Genomic DNA, 24,323 nt, shown 5'->3' on the forward strand with positions numbered 1-24,323 from the left:
GTTGCCATTTGGGTGACGAAAAGTGGTCTGAAATAACAAGCTTCCGCTACAGCCTAACGTCGATTACGCGGGGATAATCCAAATTTCGCGCCAGCGAAACCGAAACAGAAAGTGCAGGCCAGTTGTTCTCACCAACCGCCAGGCGCGCTAGGGTCGATTGGGCCGCTGGGGGTGTATGGGAGTGTCCACTCTTAACTTTTTTTTTCTTTCTCTATGCTCAGAGGGGCATCCCTACTTCACATGTAGTCTTCATATACCCTACAGCAGCATCATGCAATACAACCACATGTGTAGAAGATGCAGCCCGGGTTGGCTACAGTGGCGTAGCTAGGTCGTCTAGCACCCGGGGCGCATAGGTCTTCTGTCACCCCACCTCCCCGGGTGTAGCCGGCGGAAAGAGGGGTGTCTTCAGACGTATATGACATTCCCCCCCCCCCCCCCCCCCCCTGTTGCTACGCCACAGGTTGGCTATTAGACTTCTATTTGTCAACAAAATAGTTCAGCTCGTATACTGCAACTAAAGCCCCTGCACACAAGTTTCCGCCGACCAGGCGCGTGGATGGAGGGGCTTGAACTGCAACAGGCTAATAGTTCTCTCGTGCGTATTAACTGAGGACTCTAAAACGAGCAAGGCATGCTTTACCTTTTGTGCTTTCTAACTTGGAAGGACTTCTTGGCGTTTCGCATCACTGGGAGCAGCCAGGCGGAGTCAACTTGCGTCTATGGTTGAATTCGTCCGAGGTATACCCGGCGGGGCACGAAGCTCTCCAGAGATACCACAGAACACCGCCACACACGCCAGAGCCAGTTTGCTGCATTATCTCGCTCTAATTCACGCAGGCTATACGCCACGGCAAGAGCAGACGCTGCGTCATTGCAAATTAGAACGGACGAAAGGTACCGTCTTAATAATTCGCTTTGTAGTAATTCACTTGCGGCACCTTCGACTAGTTGAAAGGGAGCGGGCGCGCCTTTCTGTTCCGCTGCGGTTTTTTTCGTCGCCCTCGAGTCCCGTCATCAGAGCAGTCGTCGAGAGCGTTTTCCGCCAAGTCATCGTGACACAGCGTCGCCGCTGTGGCCGACGGTCCACTGTACCTACTGCCTGCTGGCATCTTAACTGACATTCGTTCCGCCGGCGCGTCCCCGCTTCTCGCGGCAGCATTGGTACAGGTGAAATCGGTCGTTTGCTATACTCGCGTGGTTTCGCCTCTGCCGTTTCATCCTCCAAGAGCGAGTCATACGTTCTGCTTGCGTGCTTGTCCTCAGACTTCGAACAACGCCGGATTTGGATGCGACCATGTCAAAGATGCGATTAATGCGCATGAGAGAACTAAAAGCCTCTTGCAGTATCAGGCGAAGGGCAGAACTATACTTTGTCACTAGTACGATCGCGCTGCATTTTCTGAACCCAGGTGGCTGGATTCCTGGATGCATGATGACGTGCATGCCGTCCTTGGCTTGCGAGTACCGGTCATGCAGTGCTAAATAAAGGAACGACACACACGACACGGAAGATGATTCTTATTGTTTGGGGACAAAATAAAATAAACAAATTTCACTGAACAGTGGAAACTTTTCTTAGAGCTGTTCTCCCAAGCTGTCGCTCATTCTTATGCCTTCTCTACTTGTTTTGCGCGTTATATGACAACAGAGTAGTGCCTACTGATGCACAAATTTTGCGTGCCGGTCCGACGCAGGTGCCACAACTCACTCTCTTCGGTTCTTCCTACAATGGGTTTGGCCCGGCGCGGAATGACCTTGGCATTATCCACCCTTTCTAGAACAGCGAGCATGCCAGGGTGAGCTGCTGTTTAGCTCAGCAGGCATTAGAACGACCGGTGAAGCAGCATGAAGTACGCAGACAAAGGAAATAATAGAAATGTCGCCATGGTTTGTTTCTGCTTTGCGGATACAGTGAAGCTTCAATTTAATGAAGCGGGTACATTACATTTGCCGAGTTCGATGTGTGGAAAATTTCGAAGCAACGAAGTGAACTCGACGTTCTGGGCAACCTGTGCGACAACCCTACATGCCTTTATTAGGAGTGTTGGCTTCATCGACTGCAAAGAATTCGATGGAGTGCTCTAGGTCGCACTGTCAGAGAGTGTATGGGTGACAATCCATGCAGCAAGACGTTCCAAATGACCAAGGAATGCTGCGACCGGGCTAGTGGTTCAAACTATTGAGATTGATGACCACACTCTAAATACAGATTCAATGCTATGCATTTGTAAACATATTTGTGACTACCAAATTTCACTGTTCCTATGGCCACTCAGTGGTGGTCGTGGCTTGTGTGGCAACTCAATTTGGTTCCATTTTTTTTTTTCTTTACAACAAAGCAATGTGCAGATTCTCCAAGCTGCACACAGGCTGGGATGAGTGAGCAGAGTGAGTAATACACGAAAAACTAATTTTTGGTGAGTGTTGGGCTGAGCAACAAAGCTATAATTTATTGCATGATCAGTACTGACCAAGTAATAAGGTTGGTGATTAAGTAGGCCAAGGCAAAGATGAACATTGAACGTGCGAAGGGACACTCCAGCAAACCCAGATAGCTTGCTAGAGTAGAAGACAGCTCAGCCCAAGCACAATGATGGCTACAGTACAAAAAACATGCACAGTTGCATCACTTACAAGCTCTGAATTAAAAAAAATTAAATCATGGGGTTTTACACGCCGACACCACGAACTGATTATGAGGCACGCTGTAGTGAGGGACTAAAGAAATTTGGACCCCCTGGGATTCTTTAACGTGCACCTAAATCTAAGCACACGGGTGTTTTCGCATTTCAGCCCAATTGAAATGGGGCCGCTGTGGCCGGGATTAGATCGCGCAACCTCGTGCTTAGCAACCCAACGCCATAACCACTAAGCAACTATAATGGGCAACTCTGAATTCTAAACTTTTACTGCAGAGACACTTGAAAAAAGATGTTTGTGACAGACAATTAGGAAATATTAAGAAACAAAAGGTACAAATAGCTAATTACATATTAAAATGTCCATTATTCACAGCAGTTAGCTTTAGGACTAGTATGATATTTTCCAATCGGTCTTTGGCCTCATAGCCTCTCCATGTTAACATAACTGTTTACAGACTACAGTAAATGTAGACAAGATGCAGCACCAGTAGCAATATCATGTGATGCTTTTTACGATCGGACCATGTATTAGCGCAATGACTATTTTGTCTTTAGCAACAGTTGTGAAGGCTTTGGTAGTGATATATATCACTGTCATCAAAGCATATGGGATGGGTTTCTTTTTTTTCCCACCAACGAGAACACCCAACACAATGCAGTAGTTGAATACATAGCTGCAAAATGTAACCCCCAGTGCTGCTCCACTCTGCCTATCTAGTATGCTGCAATCACAAATACATATACTGAAAGCTATATCAAGGAATGCTCCTCAGGTTTTGTTAAGTAGTTATTCATCCAGGTAGCCTCCACGTCTTTCAGCACCACAAGCGTGTACACAGGTTCTTCGTCATTTAAAAAAATTGCCTGTGGCAGATAGCATAATTCTTGTCCTTGACTGGATTATTAGAAGGGGCGGACATCACTAGCACAAGAAATTGAAATGCATATTCAACTAATTTACAAACATTCACTAATTAACTCCTTAATTGCTTTACGGCACATATTGCAATTTACGAACTGTAGCAAGTCAGTTTGTAGGACGTATCCACCTAAAATGAATCTCCAGCATGACACCAGTTTTGAGATATTATTTCCGAAAGTGTGGGACAAAATACATGGGCATTTTAGTTACTTTTGTGCTTCAATGCATAAAAGGGCATTTTAAAAAGAGTAAGTGTAACAACAGTGCATTTTTATGGCAAGTTTCATGGCGCATATCTCCAAACTGGCATCATTCTGAAAATTAATTTCAAGTGGATATGCCTTGCCAACTCGCCAACTACAATTTGTAAATTGCAACATGTACTGGATAGTAATTAATTAGGAAGTTAATTAGTTAATATTTGTTATATTTGGTAAAATATGTGTTTCAATTTCTCGTGCAAGTGATGTCCACTACTCTGAATAATCCAGCTCAATGACAAAAATTATGTTATTTTGAAACGGGTGACCTATAAAAATACCGGAAAACTTGAAGATGGTCACGCTGTATGATGGCAATAACTGAAATTTCAGACACCGCACAATCCTTTGAGCAAAGTTTGCGTTGCCACAAACATAGTGGCCGTGAAAAAAAAGTTGCTGGCACTTCGTCTGGCACAAAACCACAACTGTGGTTGCCAACAAAGCGACGCTGGTTAAGCCTAGCAGCCCAAGTAGTACAGCCGGCGGAATGGCACAAGCCATCGCGGGAAGCTCGCCGCCAATATGTTCATACTCATAGGCCTTATTGGCAATTGAGCAACGGAACAGGCACACAGGTTAGACTGACGGCTGTAGTAGCAGAGTATGGGTCCACATGTGGTTCCCTCCGTGTCTAAAAGCACGAACAGGTCTGTCGGCAGTGTGCAAGTTTTGGCCAGCGGATTGGCTTGGTTGGACCGCACGCAGCTGGCAAAACAACGTGCCGATCCACGTGATAACACCAATCACATGATTGTGTATTTGTAGCAGTGCAGAGCACATGTACATAATTTACTGCTGTTCTCTTTCCTCGAATCAGCATGGCATGATGTCAACGAGTCACCAAAATCCACAGGAGACCCTTTGCTCACACCCCAGTTGCATCAGAGGCACCCCCAGTTGCATTTCTTACACATGGACTTGATTGCGATTTTGTTTTTACAGACATTGGCATATCTGCTTATAAAGAATATAAGACATAACAAAGGTATTTTCCTGTACGACGCGACTTCGTTATAATGAGATTTGACCGTATTCGCATTCCATAAAAGAAATCTGCTATTATAGTTTAGGCAAGGCTATCAGTACTTTCCAGTTAAATGAAGAACCTCAACATTGCCCTTAAATAAAAGACACAATCTCATTGAGACTTCATTTATCATGTACAAAGCAGTTAAAATATTACATACTATGCCAGCACTGTTTGCTGTGCAGCAGACTTTATTGAATGAGAGTTGTTGGCCTGGAAAAAAAAGAAAGAAAAAAATAAGAAAGACATACTGATTTTATAGTGCGCATTCCTTCTAAGTGACATCATGTAGGGGCAATAATAGGTAAGGACCACCTGTATATGTCATAAAGCACATGCAAATGGCCCGAACACTACTGTCCCAATACAATGAAGGATTATTGTCCGATAGGCATTAAAAGAGAAAAGAGAAAGTAAAGCAGTTCCCCATGTCATATTCAAAAACACCTTCTAAACCTTTTTCACGAGCATACTGCAACCACAAAAACATCCGTCATGCAGTTGCCAACACTAACAAACATGATGCTACTCTGCATCTTGTCAAAGGCCATGGCTACACGCTTCCGAAGGATATGCAGGTCTCATTGAACTCCCAGTCAATTGAGAGCTGTGGCCATATTTTTGAGGAGCTCTTCAGCTCCTTCTTGAGTAGAGAGGTCAGCATCTAAGAGCATCTGGAGCAAAGGCAATGCCCTGCATATAAGATGAGAAAGATGAGATAGAGACAGGCACAGGTTGTAGTGAGTCGTTTTCACTACTAAGATGCAACACAAAACTGATGATGTTTCACCAACTTGTTCCACACGGGCTCCTTCCGATTCATCAGCTGGGGTAGCAACTTTCTCTTTGAACTGAATGCCTGCATGATCTGCGGGGAAATTGAAGGAATCTGGGTATTCCTGTTCAAGGAGCCATATATTTTTGTTCAATGTTACTGGCCTGGCAGTATAAAAAACAAATTTCGGCTATGCGGATATGCCTGCTCACTTCCAGAGCTTCTGAGGCAACCTTTGCTGGACAATAATTCGTTGCGTTCCATTTCATTAAGTTCAGGCATCTATCTCTTTTTTTTTTGTTACTTTGATGTGCACCAATCAGCCAAGCAGTCTTACCACAGTGACACTGCAAATGAACATGCCCATCTTGAGTGTAGAGTATGAACCTTTTAACGGGAACACCTAACTAGAAATAAATGCACTCTAGCTGCAACATTCCCTTCACAATGATGGGCAAAAATGGCTGATACGTTGCACTGGCCAGACATCGATGCAAAAAAAAAAAGGGGAAAAAAAAAAGAAGAAGAAAAGATATTCCAAATGTGCATAGAGTGCAGTGCGACTCAGGATGTCAAAAAGGAGACTCACCATGGCATCAAAAATGAAGGTGGCGGTCATGTGGTACCACAAACAGCTCAAGAACCCGCCAGTCTGCCCGATGTGGCGTTAGAAGGCTATACTATAATGACTGCATTGCTGAGCGCTGTCATTTGAAAATGCACGGGGGACACGCTATACCCTCAAGTATTGTAGATTGCTGAATGGACTCAGCTTTTCGCAGCACAGCCATAGTGTGGATGTATGCACCAATGGTATTGATATCACAAGACCGCTGCAACAAATTTCAACAACGTGGTGAGTCTCTATTTTCACATCCTAAACTGTGCTGCTCCTCATGCATGTTTTGCAATGTTCACATTAAAAGGTAATGTGAACATTTGTTGCACTCTCAGGAAATTGAGGCTTCACAGCATCATTACTGTGTTGACAGCTATGCAATAAAGCAATAAAAACAAGACAAAAATTTCCTATCAGTACACCTTCAAAAAACTTTGAATGAATCTGCTTGTGATGATTCAGTTGTTTGCTTGCGATGCAGCTTATAATGTGCCTACTTAGCGAGAACCAGAAAACAGGCAAATAGTGTGCCAGTAAGGGGGCAGTACCGGCAGCCAGCGCCGTAAGAGAAAATCCGGCCAGGTGGTAACCCTACTCGCAGATTTTACCTTGAGTAACCCTTCATCTATACCAAGCTTTGTTCGTACAAACTGAAACATGGACATATCGAAACGCAGGGTTGCTCCTCACCTGCTGCTGTCGTCGAACAATGTCGTTTGAGAGACCTGCTGCTTGGCCGACCAAGCTGGCATAGCTGCTGCTAGCACGGCCTTCCTTGAGCTGATACAAGTACACCAGTTCACCTTCATGGCGAATGCTTTCAAAGGTCTGCACAGATTGTGAAGCACACCTGGTTGTGGAAGATCAGTTCTACAGAAGCCCACAAGGTGGAGGAAGGTTCACAAAAGGAAAAATTATCATCCACCCAACTTGAGCACAAAGCTACAAAGGAAACCCAATATGGATTCCTCAGAAATAAAGCTTCATAGTTGGAGAATCAGTTCTGCTTCCATGGAAATAATGCGCCATATTAAGTGTCCCTCTGCTTCAAGCTGCCGAGTAATTCGGCCTTGCTCCGCGCTCTGCTAGCCTTCTGGTTAGCTCGTATGGTAGAGCGATCACGTCGGAAAGGCGCTGGTTCCGAGTTTGATCAGGAGGGCTAGACAAATTTTTGTTTGACTATGAAGATTTCTTTATAAGAAGCCCATATAAGGTTTCCTTTGTAGTTTCATGCTGTTATATAATGCGTGGATTACAATTTTTCCTTGCATACACCTGGTGGTGACTGCATCACAAACAGCTTTATGGTTGTATACGAGCATGGTCCACTATCGTTGAGCATAAACAAGCAATTTCTGGAAGTCAGAAATGTCTACACACAAAAGACCAGGCAAGGGCAAGCAAACATATGGAATTATTTTTCGAACACATGAAAGGGAAAGTACAAGCAAGAAAGAAATATTAGGATGCTTCCTAGAACAAACATTAAGTCCAAATTATTGTCAACTCTTTTTTTAACATCCACCCAAGTTCAGACAGCAGTAGTTGCAACGATGGTGCAGCACCATTATCAACAAGAAGCATACTGTATTTGGTGTGGAAAAAAACGAGTACGGAGTAAAATGAATGCATTATGGAAACACACATGTGCGACTTCCGTAAGGATTTTATACCAAGGGTGAACTGAATAGTGTATACAAATGCATGTCCACGGGCACACAAGTATGCGGACATAAGCACATCGTGTGCGCCCTCGTGTTGTTAACTGTTATATATCTAGTGCCTTACATGTAAAACAATTATTGCTTGTGATAATCTTGATCTTCCTGTGCCACTTAGTGTGCTTTAAGCACTTCTTATTTTTCCTACAAAAACTTCTGTTACTGTGTGGCCAGTGTTTGCACACTTGGGTCCCTGAAATTTTGCAGATTGATAGCCAAACTAATTAGTTTACCCTTCAACAACGTATTGGTGTTGCAAATGCACCGATTTCCATGTAATGGTGCAAGCACTTACTCCCACTGTATGACATGACCAACTCACCAGATACATGATGTGTGGTGTGGCTGGGAGGTGGTTGTGTAGTGTGTGAAAGTGGGTGGCCAGCACGGTGTGGGGACAAGTGGGCGGGTCGTTAATGAAGGTTTGGATCGTGCCAACCAGAAGTCCAATGCCATTGGCCTGCAATGATGAAGGTGTGTAACAATGCGTTCTAGCTACACACCTATGCTGATCAAGCCATCCCCAGAAATGCAGGACATGAGGCACATGAGATGCCTAACACCTTCTTTCAATGGATGTCCGCTCAGTCCAGCGTAACTGAATGGATATCACAGTTTAAAAAAATTGTATATTCCCAAATAAGCATAGGCATGAATCACAATTTGATGAATAAATGAAAACGACCTATTGAGAAATATCATTGGCAAACTTCAGCTATGCAATTTGTACGCAGCTTGTTGATTTAAAAAATCTGCACAGGAATCTAGAGATTTACTACAACATAGCCAAAATTTGCAAAATATGCTCCCATATAGGTCATTTTCACATATCAAAGAAATCCAAATTGGTAATTACTGGATGTCCATTCAGTTACGCAGCACCAAGTGGACAACCACCAAGAGAGAGCTCTAGGCATCTTGTGCACATTATGGCCTGTATTTCTGGCCATGAAAGTAATGTTTTTTGCTAGCATAAATGTGTAGAAAGAACAATTCCTCCCAAATGCAAACACAGAAGAAAGAAAAGAAGAATTTCAAGGAAAGATTTTTCTGATTGAAGTAAGCAGGCGAACTAACAGTAACTTAAGTGCCACATTATAGAAGGGTCAAGTGTGCTAGAGCAGTTAAGCATTATAAAACTATAGTATATAAAAAGTAAGAAGAACGAGAGGTATGGGAAACACATAATTTTGCAGAATGGTGACGATTGTGTGAGAATGCCACGCTGCAAAAGGAAAAAAAAAAAAGAAGAAAGCTTTATATGTTGACACTGCCACTGTCCATTTGTCACATGACTTTACAGATTCACAATTCTGTTTCTCTTACCTGTTCTGTATGCACTTTTGCTACGTACATAAAGCATGGATAAGAAAGTACACCCGACGGCTGTTAGCTCTTGGTATGTACGTGTACTCCTTTGCTCATGTTCTGTCATTGCACTGAAGCCACCAACCAGCCTAAATAAATATAATCTCAAATAATGGTGCATATGCCAGCTCTTCTCCTTTGTGCTTTCCACTACTTCTTGGTGGAACATGCATAGTAATTTCACGTCACGTCATCACGGGAACAACACTGGCAGCTTTACACTCACCTGCCCACAAGATGTTTATGCATCTAGAGTAAAACACAAATATAACAAAATATTCTTCTGTAGAACATGCAAAATTTACTGATACTCATGCATAGTAATGCCCTTATAACAAACTAGGTACACATTGAACTCGGGGCATCTGCGGCCAGGTGTGGAGCCCCTCGCCCGACCCTTCAACATGCAATATTGCAGTGGAGGTGCTGCACCAGTGCTCAATAGACATTGAACCAAGTGAACTGGAGCATGTCTACACAATCCCACACATTGAGAATACAATTCTTAGTGAGGCCGAGGAACACTTTCAGGCACAGGCAAAAATTACTGCCTGTACAGTTTTGCTTTGAATAAGTAGATTCCTTCCTGGCTCCTTTTTTTCCCCTAGAGATAGCAAATGTGTATTAAAACATGCATTACAAAAGTTTAAGTTCATCACAGGCATGTTTGGGTATAGTGAATTACATGATATAGTATCTATTTTTAGTGCACCAGCCTGTTCAAGATAACTACCGAGTTTGACTATACCAACATAAAAATAAAATAGGATGTGGCAGAATTACACTGACTTACACTGACCCACGGTGCTGTGCACATTCGGCTGTTGAAACTGAGCTCTCGAAACACATTCATATGGTTCATTCAGAGCACTCGGAGTGTTCGAAGGCTCTCGCAGCACCACTCTGGGAGTGCAATCGAGATCCGACAGAAACTCAATCATGTGGCTACACTGATCACTCTGGGAGCAGCTAGCATGTTCAGCTAGGGCAACTCTTCTCTGTTTCCAAACTCTAGAGAACTCCACATTGGCGCAAATTGAGTTGGAGCATGGCAGAAACCAATGGAATGTAATCATAAATAACGAGTTTAGAAATTTTGGGGGATTTGCTTTTCAGGGCCAGTCCACAGAGAACTGTCACATTATTACGGCCGACTGTTAGGGAGGCAAAGTCAAGAGCTCAATTGGTTTTTCTCTATTAGTTTTGCCTTTGAGGTTTCATGAATCATGATACCTGCACTATAATCTACAGTACTGCTTCAAATGTCACTTACCACTTTGGTCCCCTTGCCATATTCATCCATAATGACAAGTGACTTCCCACTTCTTTCTTGGAAGATGTGGGACATCTAAGAGTAATTCGAGCAGAAAAAAAAAAAAAAAAGAATGTCCATGCATATATTACTCTGAGCCTAAGAGAGCAAACAAGTAAAGTGGGGGAAGGGGTGCACAGTATCATTTATGTTCAGAATAGGAGCAGACAAATGCAGAAGCTAAGGGCTTTCAGATTGCTTCAGGTTGGTTACCGTGAACCAATCTAAGGGTTAAAAAAAAAAAAAAAAAAAAAAAATCGAATGTGCACAGTGTGGCGTAATGCAAGGGGCAAATGTTAATTTTGCAGTTGTACATGTGTACAACTACAATGGTAAGTTAATTGCCATATAAGTGAAAAGCACCCTTTGCTGCGCAATATCAGCCTAAATCACGAGATTCAAGAATGTATTAGCAGTGCTCATATCAGTGCATATCAGCAGAATCTGAGACAAAGTTGGTGGAGTGATTTGCTAAAAAGTTCTGAGTCAGAAATGCTTCTTTACAAACATGTTTACAAGTGGTAGTTTGTTCACACCTGCTTGAAAAAGGAAGGCATCAGAGATGGCTTAGGCTGCAGATGCCAGCACAAATCTGTATCGGGTGGAAGGTAGTGTGTACATATGCATGCATGCACACACGCACGCACGCGTGCCCACACACACACACACAGACAGAGAGAGAGAGAGAGACTTGGTTCGTCAAGCGGTGAGCGCAGACGATAAAGCAGTGAACTTGGCAGACGGCTTTCAAATGAACAGTGCCTAAACCCTCCATTTTGCAGTAGTGGCTGTCTGGCTGATGAATGTGTTGCCTTATTCTTCAAACAAAATGCTCTCAAAAGTTTGAGTGGAATTGTAATTGCTACCTACAATACTAAGCCCAGAGAAGTATACACTAGACTTCCATCAAATCGACTACGGTTCATTCAATTTTTTTCAATTAATTTGATCCCGACCAAAGGTCCCGGCTGCTGCCTGTGCATTTTGATGGGCCCAAACTTTCGTTATTTCGATCCTAAAATTGGCCTCCGTCAGAGAATTCGAACATGACCCATCGGCATGCATGTGCTTGACCCATATGGTAACCAAATAGTGACTCATTTAGTGGTAGCGTCTGTCGCGGTGGATCTTACGCGGATAGTGAATGCATTGAACATTGAACACACGTCGTCTCCCGTCGAAAACGCCTATTTTCGGCCTGCCCTGGGAAGCTTTTCAAGCAATAACCATAGCTCACAATGTCTCATTAAGGTATTTACTCGAATCTAACGTGTACCTTTCTTTCTTATCAAGCAAGTTGGACCAAGAATTGCCTGCGTGGTGCAATTGGACACGAAACCAAAACCCCCTTCGAGGCATTCGTGTGATTTAGCACTTAACACGCCTGTATTGCGGCGAAGCTGGCTTTAAAAATCAGGTGCACATCAAATTTCAACTTTTTTTTTTTGCTAGCTTCATTGTCCTTTCTACATTGCGTTATTACTTTGGACCCATAGAAAGTGGGCTCGCATTTGAGTCAGGGTCACGTTAGAATCAGGCAAATACTGCCAAGTGAGTCAGCAGTGCATTTTGGCATTTCTTTCTGCATTGTGTTTAATTTGACCCGTCGGATCATTCGATCAATTTTGTCGGTCCCATCAGGATCAAATTAACGGAAGCCGACTGTGCATACATTCAGCCTTAGGAACCCATTTGCCAGATGTCACCACCTTGTTTAGAGCTCATTGCTGGACGAAGACATCTTCTAGAGATCTATTACTAATTGCCCAGTCCTTTGCCAACTGCAGTTATGCTTATGCTAGCAATGATCTTGTTACTTCCTCAAATTCTCTGCTTTGCTAAACCACACTTCCCTTTCCTTGCTTCACAATCTTACAATCCTTCCCCACAAACATGAGAGCACCTGTTGTTATCTGCTGTATGAGTTACAAGACCATAACATCTGGTATGTCTGGCAACGATTCCGTACTAGTAGGTATGGTACCAAGGCAGTACCAGACTTGCCTAACAGAAACATTTGTGACTAACCAAATCTGTCACACAGGTGGGCGTTATTTCAAACACCTTTTGACTTGTCCTTAAAACACGTCAACAAGCCCAACAATTTCTTCCACTGAGTTTTCCACCCTGGTTAAAAGCGCTGGCTGCACCGTGTACCTGATTGAGTTGCATCCCAAAGGATGACAACCCATGCAGCAGTGACTCCTCGAAGTACATGCAAGTGAGAATGCAATCCACAGCGCCAATCTGTGCGGACTCCGCCGGGACAAAGCTTCCGATGTGAGCCATGTAAACTATCAAAGCAACCTGTGAAAAGATACAGATATCGAAGCCTTATGGACTCTCGTGTACTGAGCACTGTTATACTGTACAAGTCAAGAAGCTCATTAATGTCATGCAAGCATTCTGTCTGGCCTTTGACCTTGACACATAGTAAGCATGATATTTCTAGGGCGCAAGGACAACATACGATATTTTCTTGCACATAACTTGCACCAAACAAGTGTTCCCCAGGCCTGTACAAACTATACATTGTAGATAGTCTCTTCATGCACTGATATCACAGTATCTCTTCTTTTTTCTTAAAGATCTCATTTAAATCACAGCCACGACAACAGACTGCAGCTTCAGCACATTTATGCTTGGCCATCTCACGCGTGATATTGCTGTGACATCCAGCAGAAGCAGCAACATAATTTGAACGGCATTTTACACGCCACATGTTTGTCTTTCACATGACATTTTTTAACCAGTTGACAATGTATTACACAAATTACAGCTGAGTATGCACTGGTTTGTGGCAATTTGTACCATCCCATTGCATGTTGCAGGAGAAGTTTCAGGGTAGAATCATCTCCCAAACAGTGGAATCGGCTTCTAGTCTTTGTCAAGGTGAGATTAAGTTTCCTTACAACCCATGGCCGACGACAATGCTTAGTGCGCAGAGGCAATGTGTTGAAATTTATGCTATATTACCGAACTGTCAGGTGCAAATATGTCAAGTTTTGGAAAAGGTCCCTTTTTGAGAAAGTTTCATTAAGTTTACAGAATGTGGCATCCATGTGAGAACTCTTTACAAGGACGTTGCTTATGAAAACATCAACTATTTCTCATATAGCATACTTGGAGACCACGTCCAGCCACTTGAAAAAATATGGCTGACACAAAGCACAGGGTAAAACAATGGAAGAAGTGAGCCCACTACACGATGACATACTGACACCGAGAGCAAACACCCAGCCATCTACCTTCCAACTAATTTTACTGAAACACTTCGCATAGGTATATTATTCAAACTTGCAGCACAGCTTCAATGGAAAGTGCTTCAAGATTTATGCAACACATTTTAAATATCCTAACTTTCATCAGTGCTTTTGCTTTTGATGCACTACTACTACTCACTTAAAACCAATTTAGGTAGGGCTGTGTGAATACCAAAATTTTCAAATATGAATCATATCAATCAATAGCTGTCCTGTTTTTAGAACCTATCACCACATTGGAAAAGTTGTTTCAGCACTCCTAGAATTGAAGAATAGCCCCCCATGCAATGCAGACAAAATACAGGTACATTTGGTTAAGCATGTCATTCATGCCATTTTGGCACCTCTCGAATATATTAATAATGCATAGAAACTGCCACTTTTTCACAAAAAAATGCGAATAGCAAGAATTGTGGCTATTCATAAAAAAAAAAGGTAATAAGAGCATCTTAGGTAATTATAGGCCTATTAGCATTCTCCCAGCATTCACAAAATTTGTCGAAAAGCTAATTCTAAAATGATTCGAAAGGTTTTTAGACAAACAAAGTGCTATTGCCGACTCTCAGTATGGCATCAGAAGAACCAATCAACAAAACTGGCACTGCTACACCAAAAAGAATATATAATAAGTAATTTCGAGCACAAGCACATGGTAGCAGGGACATTTCCAGATATTATGAAGGCATCTGACTGCACAAAACATCACATTTTGTTCAAAAAACTCGCGTATTACGCAAAAGAGGCGACATGTTACTTTCAATGACGTCTTACTCGTCATGCATGCAGCAATTTGTACAATTGAATAAATACAAGTCAACAATGCAAAATGTTTTATGAGGCTTACCTCGAGGAAGGGAGCATTCTATTCCCACTATTGTACACACTAAATATTAATGACATTGTTTGCATGAACTCTAATTCTAGTTTTATAATTTATGCTGGCAATACAACCTTGCTCCTTTCTGGAGATTCTGGCAGAGATCTAACAATTAATGCAAACATTTGGCTAGTACAGAAAGAAGTTTGGTTGCATGAAATTCATGAAATGAAGCTAGAAGGTTGCATGAAAATTCACTTACAGTTAATTTCGATAAACCTAAGGCAATACTTTCTTACCCCGAAATAAAAAGTGCAGTGAACTTGGTTCTTTATTTTATAGTTCACAGAAAATTGAATGCATAATGTCATATAACTCACTCAGGGTAATATTCCCGGAAAATATGCAATAGAATGACCACAAAACCATATAGCATTGAAATCTTATCAAGCCGTAGGTTTCATGTCATGTTATAGAGATATTTTGCCACAAACAACAAAGTTGTTACTGCATTATGCTTTAGTCTGATCTCATATGAATTAATATAGACCACTGCTATAGGGGTCTACTACACAAACTAACCTTCAAAAACTAGCCGTCCTTGAGGAACGTGTTCTTTTCATTGTTTTTTATTTACCCTAGAGACACTCGACAAAACAAATCATTAGAGACCAAGGAATTATCACCATATTTACCTTGTACACATATAAGTTATTACGCACAAATAGAAATGAACAAAAGAGGCACTTGAAAAATATTTCTCGCTTAGCTCTGCTGCATTTGTATGAATGGCTGCACACACACTGCTACAAACCAGCGTTCGTGTTGTCCACTTGTGTCCTGTCTGCATGCCTCACCTTTTTTTGCATAATGCTACAAACCACACTGGTTGTTACCATCAGTTAGAACAAAATATGGATACCAAACATTAACACTAGCATTAAACAAATTATATGATGCACATTAATATAGACAGCATCAGTAACTCAGCTGTGCACGAATTCTTTTGTTTTATAAGGTTAGCCACATCAGTGTCCCTTTGGTAAGTATTGTCACCTTGTAGTGACACTGAAGAACAAAATTGTGAATAACAAAACTAACTACTTATCGGGCGAACTTGTGACCCCGAAAGCAAGTGACACTCGAAGCATGATAGTGGCGAGCACAGTGCGCGATCGGCAAAATCTGATCAGTGGGGCAAGCATGTCACCTTTCATACATGACTCGTTGAAAGTTCCAGCGTAATCGCTGGTGCCCGCATGCCTTCCAGAAATTACTATACTAGTTGTGTCACGCATACTATCACATTACAGAAGATTTGGTTACAACACAGACAATGGATAGAACTATAAATAACATTCAAGAAACTTTCGATACATGCAAGCATGTCCTGCAACAAGTGATCACATTTAAAATTTGTTAGCCAGTGAGAAGCAGTGACCTGAGAAAGATGAACAAGTACACGTGAAAATATAATCAGTCCAAAATGTTATTAATCTCCTTTATAAACAATGTTCTAACCAATGCTCTGCTTTTCAACTATAAGCTAGCCATATGTCTTCTTCTTTTTTCTTTTTGTCAAGTATGCCAGCTGATATGCAGTTTCCTTTTTCATTATTATCATATACTGTGCAATTTCAGCTGAATTTACTTTGTTATTCACAGAGAGAATGCCAATTGTCACCTGCTGCTGCCTGCTGTAAAGGGGGTGGAAACCTCTTCAAGCGCTTCCACTTTCTTTCTTATCTTGTCTATCTTATGCACTGATGGAAATAAATTGTGTTGTATCGTATATAAGAATTCTTAATTGATTTGAATATTGATTTGAATACGGAATAGTGATACGCAGATGCATTTACAGCATATTTCTTCAACATGTTAGAACACTGCAATTATGTAGCGAATAGTACAAATAATAATAAAAGAAAAGAACAGTAATATATATATATATATATAAACTAGTAAGCCAATACAGTAAAGTCTTGTTTATTTGACCATTGTTAGCTTGTAAAATTGTGTAATTCACACAATCTGCCTGGTCTTGCCAATAAGTGCATTATTGTACAGCATCGAATGCCTGTCAACTCAGAGGCATTTGGCTTTGTGACAGCTGTTAGTGCATTTGTTGTCAAGCGATAAGCTCAAGACTATGGGTAATGCTAAAAAAGTAAAGAAAAATTAGCAAAGTAGAAGCTGCGCTAGCAACCAACCAAAACGAAGTGTAGCATTCGCTACAACGATTGTTTAGAAAAAAAACTATGAAAACACTTCAAACGTCTGAAAGTTGAGCACCCATTACGAATTAGCAGGCTCGAACACAGTGCATTTTTCTTTTCCTAATTTCTTGTGTCACATGCATGCGGTACAGCACGCGTGGCAAGCCCTTTCTATACTGTTTCCTTCAGTCTGAGACATGTTACTCAATCTTGTTGAAATATGTCATTTGCAAAAATACAATGCAGCTACGAATATAACACAGGGTGTGAAATGGTAGGTGGTACTGAAATTGTGGAAAGTGTATATATATATATGTATATATATATATATATATATATATATATATATATATAACCTGAACTAAGAATGCACAATGCACATGCGCTCGTATGTTTACATAACAGCACCTCTCTAGCACAGTGTGGTGCACGCGAGCGTCATGGTAACGCCCATTGCAAGTTGCCCATCACTTACTGGCACGTTACCACAGCGAAAATGCGCAGGCGGGCACCGCAGCCGTGGACTGGCCAATTGGACCTGTATTCCTTAGAAAAACATTCTCATTACAGTTGGACTCATTTTCACAGTCACATCTGCTCCCTTTCATTGCGCTAAGTTATGCCCTCACTCTTCGTAAACCCGTGCTACGTGCCAACGAGAGGTTGGGTTTCCCGAAAAGCTTTCCCCATAGCTTGGTTGTCCGATGGCTGAGCTTAAATTAAAGTGCTAAATTTCGCCATGACAGAAGCATGCTATGCAAACACAAAATCGAGCAGCCCTTCACAGGTCAGGTAAAAACAAATGCAAAAAGTTCTGTCTGTTCAATATAGATTTGTTTTGAATATTTGGCTTTTGAATTGAATATGAACATTAAAAATATAATATTCAACTGATATTTCAAATTTTCAAATATTTGTGCACCCATAAATTTAGCCAAAGTGAAATTTCGTTGCAGTTCGCCTTTCACTGTAGAGCTTGAAGACCTGCTTAAAAATATTATGGAATGTCTGGTTAGTTAACTTACACCTCTTTACGGCAAATGGCAGAAGGCATTTTATATTTCTAATTGCAGTTACTGTCACAAAGATTACATCGAACAAGAGATACAAAGCCATTCAACACGAAGTCGTAAGCATTACCATATACTGTCACATGAAAAAAGCAGTATGCAGGTGGGTACGTAATGGACAAAAAACTGTTGACTTTGTGAACTTTTGTCATAGAGTTAACAGAACTCAGATGGCCGAATGACAAGCAAGAAGCATGGTCATCCATCATCAAATCAAATGACAATGCTTACAATCAGACCCTATTTACTGGGTGTAGTCCAGTGCTTAAAATCAGGGGGGGGGGGGGGGGGGGTAAGGAGGCCCGAGGGGGCCCGGGCCCCTCTTCAATTTTTTAAGAAAGGGCTTGACACCTCCTCCTCCCCTTCTGGCAGGTCAACTGTAGCACTGCAGCCCCCATTCGATAAGCGCTGGAAGTTATTTTATCGCCAGTACATAGTACCATTTGCAGGGCAGTTAAATTTCTCCAAATTTTCGAACAATGATTTAATCACGATTTATGGGTTGATATATATATATATTGGTCACCGCCCTGTGAGCTCCCACCCCCACTGAAGGGAGACTTTAAGCCCTGGTGTAGTCGTGCAATGTAGGTTAACAAATGGTCCTCTCAAAGAGATCACTAAAATAAAACAGTATATGTACAACAGTACTAAGGGATGTTCACCTGGTGAAGCAAGGGAGTATTCATCAGTCCAGCATTTGCTTATCCTTAGGTGAATGCACACACAAACCTGCTTGAGGTAGATGCTCTTCCCACAGTTGTTGGGACCGGTGATGACCTTGATCTTAGAGTGAGGGCCACCACTGAAGAATGTGTTTGGCACAAAGCTGTTGCCTGCACTCTCAACCAGAGGATGCCTGCACGAAATAAAATAGAGTTACGGAGTTGTTATCATGATGAGCGAAAGAAACTGCACTGGCAATAGCCAACCTATATTTATCGCAGCGTATTTCAAGCCTCCGCATCACATTGCATTTGACTTGGTGTGTCCCTCTTTTTTTTTTTCCCCAGTACTTTAGGTTTGGTGTTTAGTTCACACTGTGTGTTGGCTTTTGGTGGCCACTTCGAAAGGTGCAATGAGTTCGTATTGACACACAAACATTTCTTATTGTTTCCTGGTGACCATTTTTCACCAGCTAACTACTGCTGTAAAGATATTGCTCAGCGCAAGATGTGCCTACATGCATCGAACTTTCCTGAATGTCGTTGTGGATCCTATAGAGAAAAAAATCTAATCAGATTGCATGCACAAAGTGAGTGGGAGAGTACATTCTGGAAAGTATGAGAGTGCCAGCGATAAAACTGGAATGTACACTTAATCGTGTACAAAATAGCCGACGCACTTGAACCATAGACGATGATCAATGACTGTGTTCATCACTATCATTGTGCTTTGAGTGTAAGCTGTTTTTCTGGGCACAAGTTCGCCTAATAACGAGTTAGATTCGTGACTCAACAATTTGGCACATCCCTGTTCTGCATCGCCACCACACTGTGACAATACACGACGACTCGACGATATTCTCGACGACTTCTCACAGGCACTGTGCTCTGTACCACGTATGCTGTCAAAGTTAATATTGGCCACCACTATTTGATAGGCTTGTGCGATTATTAATTTCTTGGTTCGAAGCGACGTCAAAGTGAATAGTATTAAGTGTTGAATAATTTCAAAGCGAATAGTTGGAATAGTAGTGGGATTTGCATAAAACCTTGAAATAAGAGCAAGATATTAACAAAACTAAAGAAAGACGGTTCTTTGCTTGCAAAAGAGTAAACAGTTTTCAACTCTGTTTTGAAACTGCCGTTATTACTAGAACAATATTTTCGTGCAGAAATGCAAGTTCGACATTTCTGACAATTCCAGCTACACAGAAAATTTGTTTACAGGCTCTTGCTTACTATTGTGCTTTAGTCTACTTAATATATAGTGATGGTTGAGGCTGCAGGAGCATTTCGCGCTTGCCCGCTGTGCGTCATTGCAATTCTGTGATTTGTGACCTTGACTGCACAACAGCGAGCTTATGTTGCATTGTGCAAATTCAGCTTTATGCTTTCCGTCTACATGCGAGCTTAACGAGTTCTGCAAGTGCAAAGACACCTATTTTTGTTTAAATTTAACAGTAAAATCTGATTGCGAGTCACATACGAATTTCAACTTGGGGGGTCGTTTTACAGCAGCGCAGCCCCCACCGCTGTGAAACCACCTTTAGGCCAAAGTTCTATGCCATCAGCGTCGCCAGAGAGGTGGGAAGCAGAATAGCTGGCTGAAAATATGACGTTGACAATTGCGCATCTGAAATTGGGGACTACCTTTACAAAGATTCAGGTGTTGCATGCAGTTATTCCCGTGGGCTGTATGCGCATATTTTTAAATTTTTTTCGGGTAGGTGTAATTAGAGGTGCAGCTTATACGTGGAAAAATATGTAGATTAATTTGTTTCAAACTTTTCTAAACTTCGGATACTGAAATTCAAGTCGAAACGAATATTGAATAGCATAACATACGAATGGATACTCAAAAACATAGAATATTCTCACAAGCCTACTACTTGACCTTCAACACCTTGCAGTGCCTGGCAAGATGTTTTTGCTGAGCCTCTACATAGATGCACTTTATTTTCGCTACTTCCTTCAATAATGAATACACTGCAGACAATACATAGTAAGCATATAGCAAGCAGGCTGACACTTTATTTCAAGGTACCAGGTGTGACATATAAATATTTCAAGCACTTCCAGGAAGGTTATTTTGTACTCATTGGGGCATACAGTCAAATCTGATTACAACGAACACTGGTACAGCAAATTATGCTCTATATCAAACAGGCAAAACATCTTAAGCGACATTCAAGCGAAAAAAATCCACTAAAACAGAATGAACAACATTAGACATACATACTGAAAATTTAGCGTATCACCCCCAACTACTTTTTTATTTTTCTGCATGTGCTTTTTTTTAAGATGACTTGTTCCATTCATGCAGTCGAGCATGCTTGTCAGCATGTTCGGATGGAATCTGCTAACATGCAATACGACACAGCCCGAGAAAAAGGTAGACCCTATCGGAGTTGCTGCGTTACATGTGCTGTTGTGAGAGATAGGTCACCCCGCGGTGTTTCAGCACTGTCATGCGGCTTTGTTTTATTCCTGTGTAATGGGCTCCTTATAAAAGCTTGTTATATCAGAGTTCAGACAGATCCAAATTACTTGATATATCAAACTACCCTAGTGCACAAACCTGTTCATTATAACAGAGTTTGACTATATCTTACCTTCCGTTATTGATGATAATGGCAGTTTCGCTATTGAGGGTGGGCCGCACATAGTTGTGCTCACGTGCGACAAGGGCGAGGGAGAGCAGTCTGAAATTTTGAAGGGTAATGAGTGCTGGGTTTAACATTTTAAAGCTATGCCTAGGCTACCAGAAAATCTTCAGTCAAAGGCTCCAAATTATTTTTAAGTACTATGCGTTCTTCAATGTGCACCTACATCTCAGCGCACCATCTGCATGCTGGCCCCAATAGAATGTGGCTGCCATGAGAAAGAACTGCTGCAACATTGCAAACTGAAAAGCTGAGCCCCCCGGCCACTGCACAAATATGGAAATGCTAATTAAAAAAAAAAAAAAAACATCCAGAGTGCTGCGTAAGCGACATGTACTGTATGTGTTACTTCAAATGTACATCAGTCAAGAAATATTTACATGGCAGGCATCTTATTAGGTCTTGCTACATTCTTATAAGGTTTGACCATGCAGAGGAGGCACAATCAGAATTTCAGAAGGTGGCTGATACGGTTTTACAGTGATGCGATTACAGTGCATTTGAGCATGCTCGTTATGTTAGCAAGCTATGGTAAAAATAACTGAAAACTATGCTTTGCAACTTAGTGAAACCATGTTTTACCAAAAGTGTGGCACAAACGCTTCCAAGTGCATTCAGTTGAACATGGTACAGCGATTGCATGTATTGCACAGTCATCACAAGTCAATTGAATTTAATGCTTGTCACCTTCGTAATTAACAAGTACGGTTACACAACTTTGTTAATAAATTCTTAAACAGTCATATTTCAATTCCTCAATGCCTCTGACATTTTTTTATCTGCTTAAGGTAGCGTCAACCGTGGCACTTATTTCCTCAGGAAATCACTGTATTTTCCCTATTCGAAAATGAAACTGAATATAAAAGTGACAAGCTATCATTGACACTAAAATTTCTATAATCCAATCCAATCCAATACACATGTCCCTACAGATGTGTGAGCAGCAGTAGATCTGTGCCTGTATGAGTTTATTACGACATAATATATTCCAGAAACTATACATAGGCTGCCATGGTGCACAGGGCACTTAAAAAAATATAGTATTTTAAATGTCACAGATGGCATCAGAAATGTCAGCATCTGGACAGTTGACAGTGATAAGCAATCCTTTGACAGTGACAATAAGTAACGCTCAGTCTACTGTTGCTCAGGTACAATAAATGTTTCTTTTAACAGTGAAAACAAATTGACATAACCCTCGCTCTCATAGTGAAACTGTTAAGTAAATAATCAAGGGCATTACATCTATAATGAATTATGAAAATCGGGATGTGTGTTACAATCAAGGACATAAAATATTTTTATTTCTGGCTGTAAAAAAATTGGGTGCATGTTTAAACAAAGGGCATGCCAGAATCGAGTACTTGAAAGAACTAAAAACTCCATTCGAATGAAGAAGCTTTGAAATAAATAGTATATGGTACTTTGAAAACCTGGTGGACAAAACAAAATTTTGAGACTTGCATGAAATAACTGCAGTACAGGGTGGTTGCTGCAAAACAAGCGAAAGCAAATGGCAACATACGCATCGAGTTCCCCACAGATGGAGACGGCCTCCAGGAATGACTCTGCAACCTCGAGGATCATGTTCTGAACTTTGTGCATGATCTCTGTTTCCCTATCTGCGCAGCGACCAGATAAGATTAGCCATAGCCATTAGAGAACATTTTATATTGACATTACAATGTTCCGCCACAATATACAGCTACCATGCATGCGTGGAAATAATCTTTGCACAGTTTGCAGATAGGTGAAAAAAACCTCACCTAAATGAAGGTGATTGTCTTGTTTCTTGTGTTTGTTTTGAGTTAACTTGAGTTGTTTTATAGCAACCGTAACTGTAATTCAATTCCCTTTACTGAACTACATAATAAAACAGCAGGTTAAATTGAGTGCTATCATAGTCTGAAGTATTGCAGTTATCATATAAATATAAAGTATCATAACTTGAAAGAACCTTGCCTGGAAATTTGTTGAAGTGCTATCTATCAAGTTAGCGCCAAGGCAATAACCATTTTAAAGACACAGTGCAATATGATGAACTACCAGACACATACCAATTATCTCATAAAGGGTATCACCCAAGAGCCCATCCAGAGCTGCGAATAAAAAAATTGATACTGTAGGCCACGCACACAAGGAAGGATTTCTAGGCAAGGAAAAGCAAACAATTCCAACTCACTCTTCATTGTTCCTGTCTTAAAATAACTTTTGTTGTCACACGAAAACTGCAATGAAGTGAGAGAAGTGAATGCATACGTCTCCTCATTGCCTTGCAAGTAGTGCTTTTAAAGCGCACAGCATAGTACGAGACCATACTGCATAGTGTATCGAGTAAGTTACAATTATTAGCTAAAGTAAAAAAGCAAGGCAACATCAGCTGCAATGATGTGTTGCATTCGCATACCATGAACTGGAGACCAGGCTCGTGAGTTGCTGGTGCACCTTGGGCAATAGTGAGCAGATAGCCAATCTAAATTAAAGGAGAGGGAGATTGTTTAACGTGACAAAGAGAAGTATCACGCTCTGGATCAAATTAACACTGTTGGCTTCACACAAGCTTGAGGTGAACTCTGCAGAATGCACATGTTTGTGGAGGAAGGCAGGTAATGTGGAAAATTAAAATGAATGCGGAAACACATTTAAGAAAAACATCAACAATAACAAATTTAACACTAAACAGATATTCAGTGTGTTTGCAGACTCATGTCTGACATTGAGATAATGGCAGCAGTAGATGGCATTTGCATTAGGTGGCATTAGAACACAAAGAACTAAATAAGAAGGCTTATCATAGCAGGCCCTTCATATTACTTCCCATTAGCACATCACTGCTGTGTGCCAACAGTGCCTGTACACTACACAGTGACAACAGTATTTTTCCATATTCAGCCAAGTGCCTTGGTAGAATTACAGTACACAGAAATACTACATGAACACAAGATAGTAACATATACAGTGGTTACTAAGCAAGAAA

At 41.3% G+C, this 24,323-nt stretch overlaps 1 protein-coding gene across 5 annotated transcripts in view; it reads right to left on the minus strand.

Annotated features, from left to right (window-relative positions):
- Positions 1-4,966: 4,966 nt before the first annotated feature.
- LOC126539437 (mutS protein homolog 5-like) overlaps positions 4,967-24,323 on the minus strand; it is a 31,729-nt gene continuing 12,372 nt past the window's right edge. The window contains exons 16-27 of one of the 5 annotated variants that reach the window (XM_050186266.3): positions 23,754-23,819; positions 23,529-23,574; positions 23,404-23,445; positions 22,872-22,968; positions 21,296-21,385; positions 18,751-18,877; positions 12,810-12,959; positions 10,614-10,688; positions 8,295-8,432; positions 6,942-7,079; positions 5,652-5,725; positions 4,967-5,550 (exon numbers count right to left, since the gene is read on the minus strand). In XM_050186266.3, coding sequence (XP_050042223.1) covers positions 5,454-5,550; positions 5,652-5,725; positions 6,942-7,079; positions 8,295-8,432; positions 10,614-10,688; positions 12,810-12,959; positions 18,751-18,877; positions 21,296-21,385; positions 22,872-22,968; positions 23,404-23,445; positions 23,529-23,574; positions 23,754-23,819 — 1,140 coding nt within the window. In that variant the 3' untranslated portion in view covers positions 4,967-5,453. Of the gene's footprint in view, positions 5,551-5,651; positions 5,726-6,941; positions 7,080-8,294; positions 8,433-10,613; positions 10,689-12,809; positions 12,960-18,683; positions 18,878-21,295; positions 21,386-22,871; positions 22,969-23,403; positions 23,446-23,528; positions 23,575-23,753; positions 23,820-24,323 lie in introns of those variants that run through there. The other 4 variants (XM_055075388.2, XM_050186268.3, XM_055075390.2 and 1 more) reach the window with 4 other exon arrangements.

The sequence above is a fragment of the Dermacentor andersoni genome, chromosome 11, assembly GCF_023375885.2.
Source record: "Dermacentor andersoni chromosome 11, qqDerAnde1_hic_scaffold, whole genome shotgun sequence".
NCBI classification, from domain to species: domain Eukaryota; kingdom Metazoa; phylum Arthropoda; class Arachnida; order Ixodida; family Ixodidae; genus Dermacentor; species Dermacentor andersoni.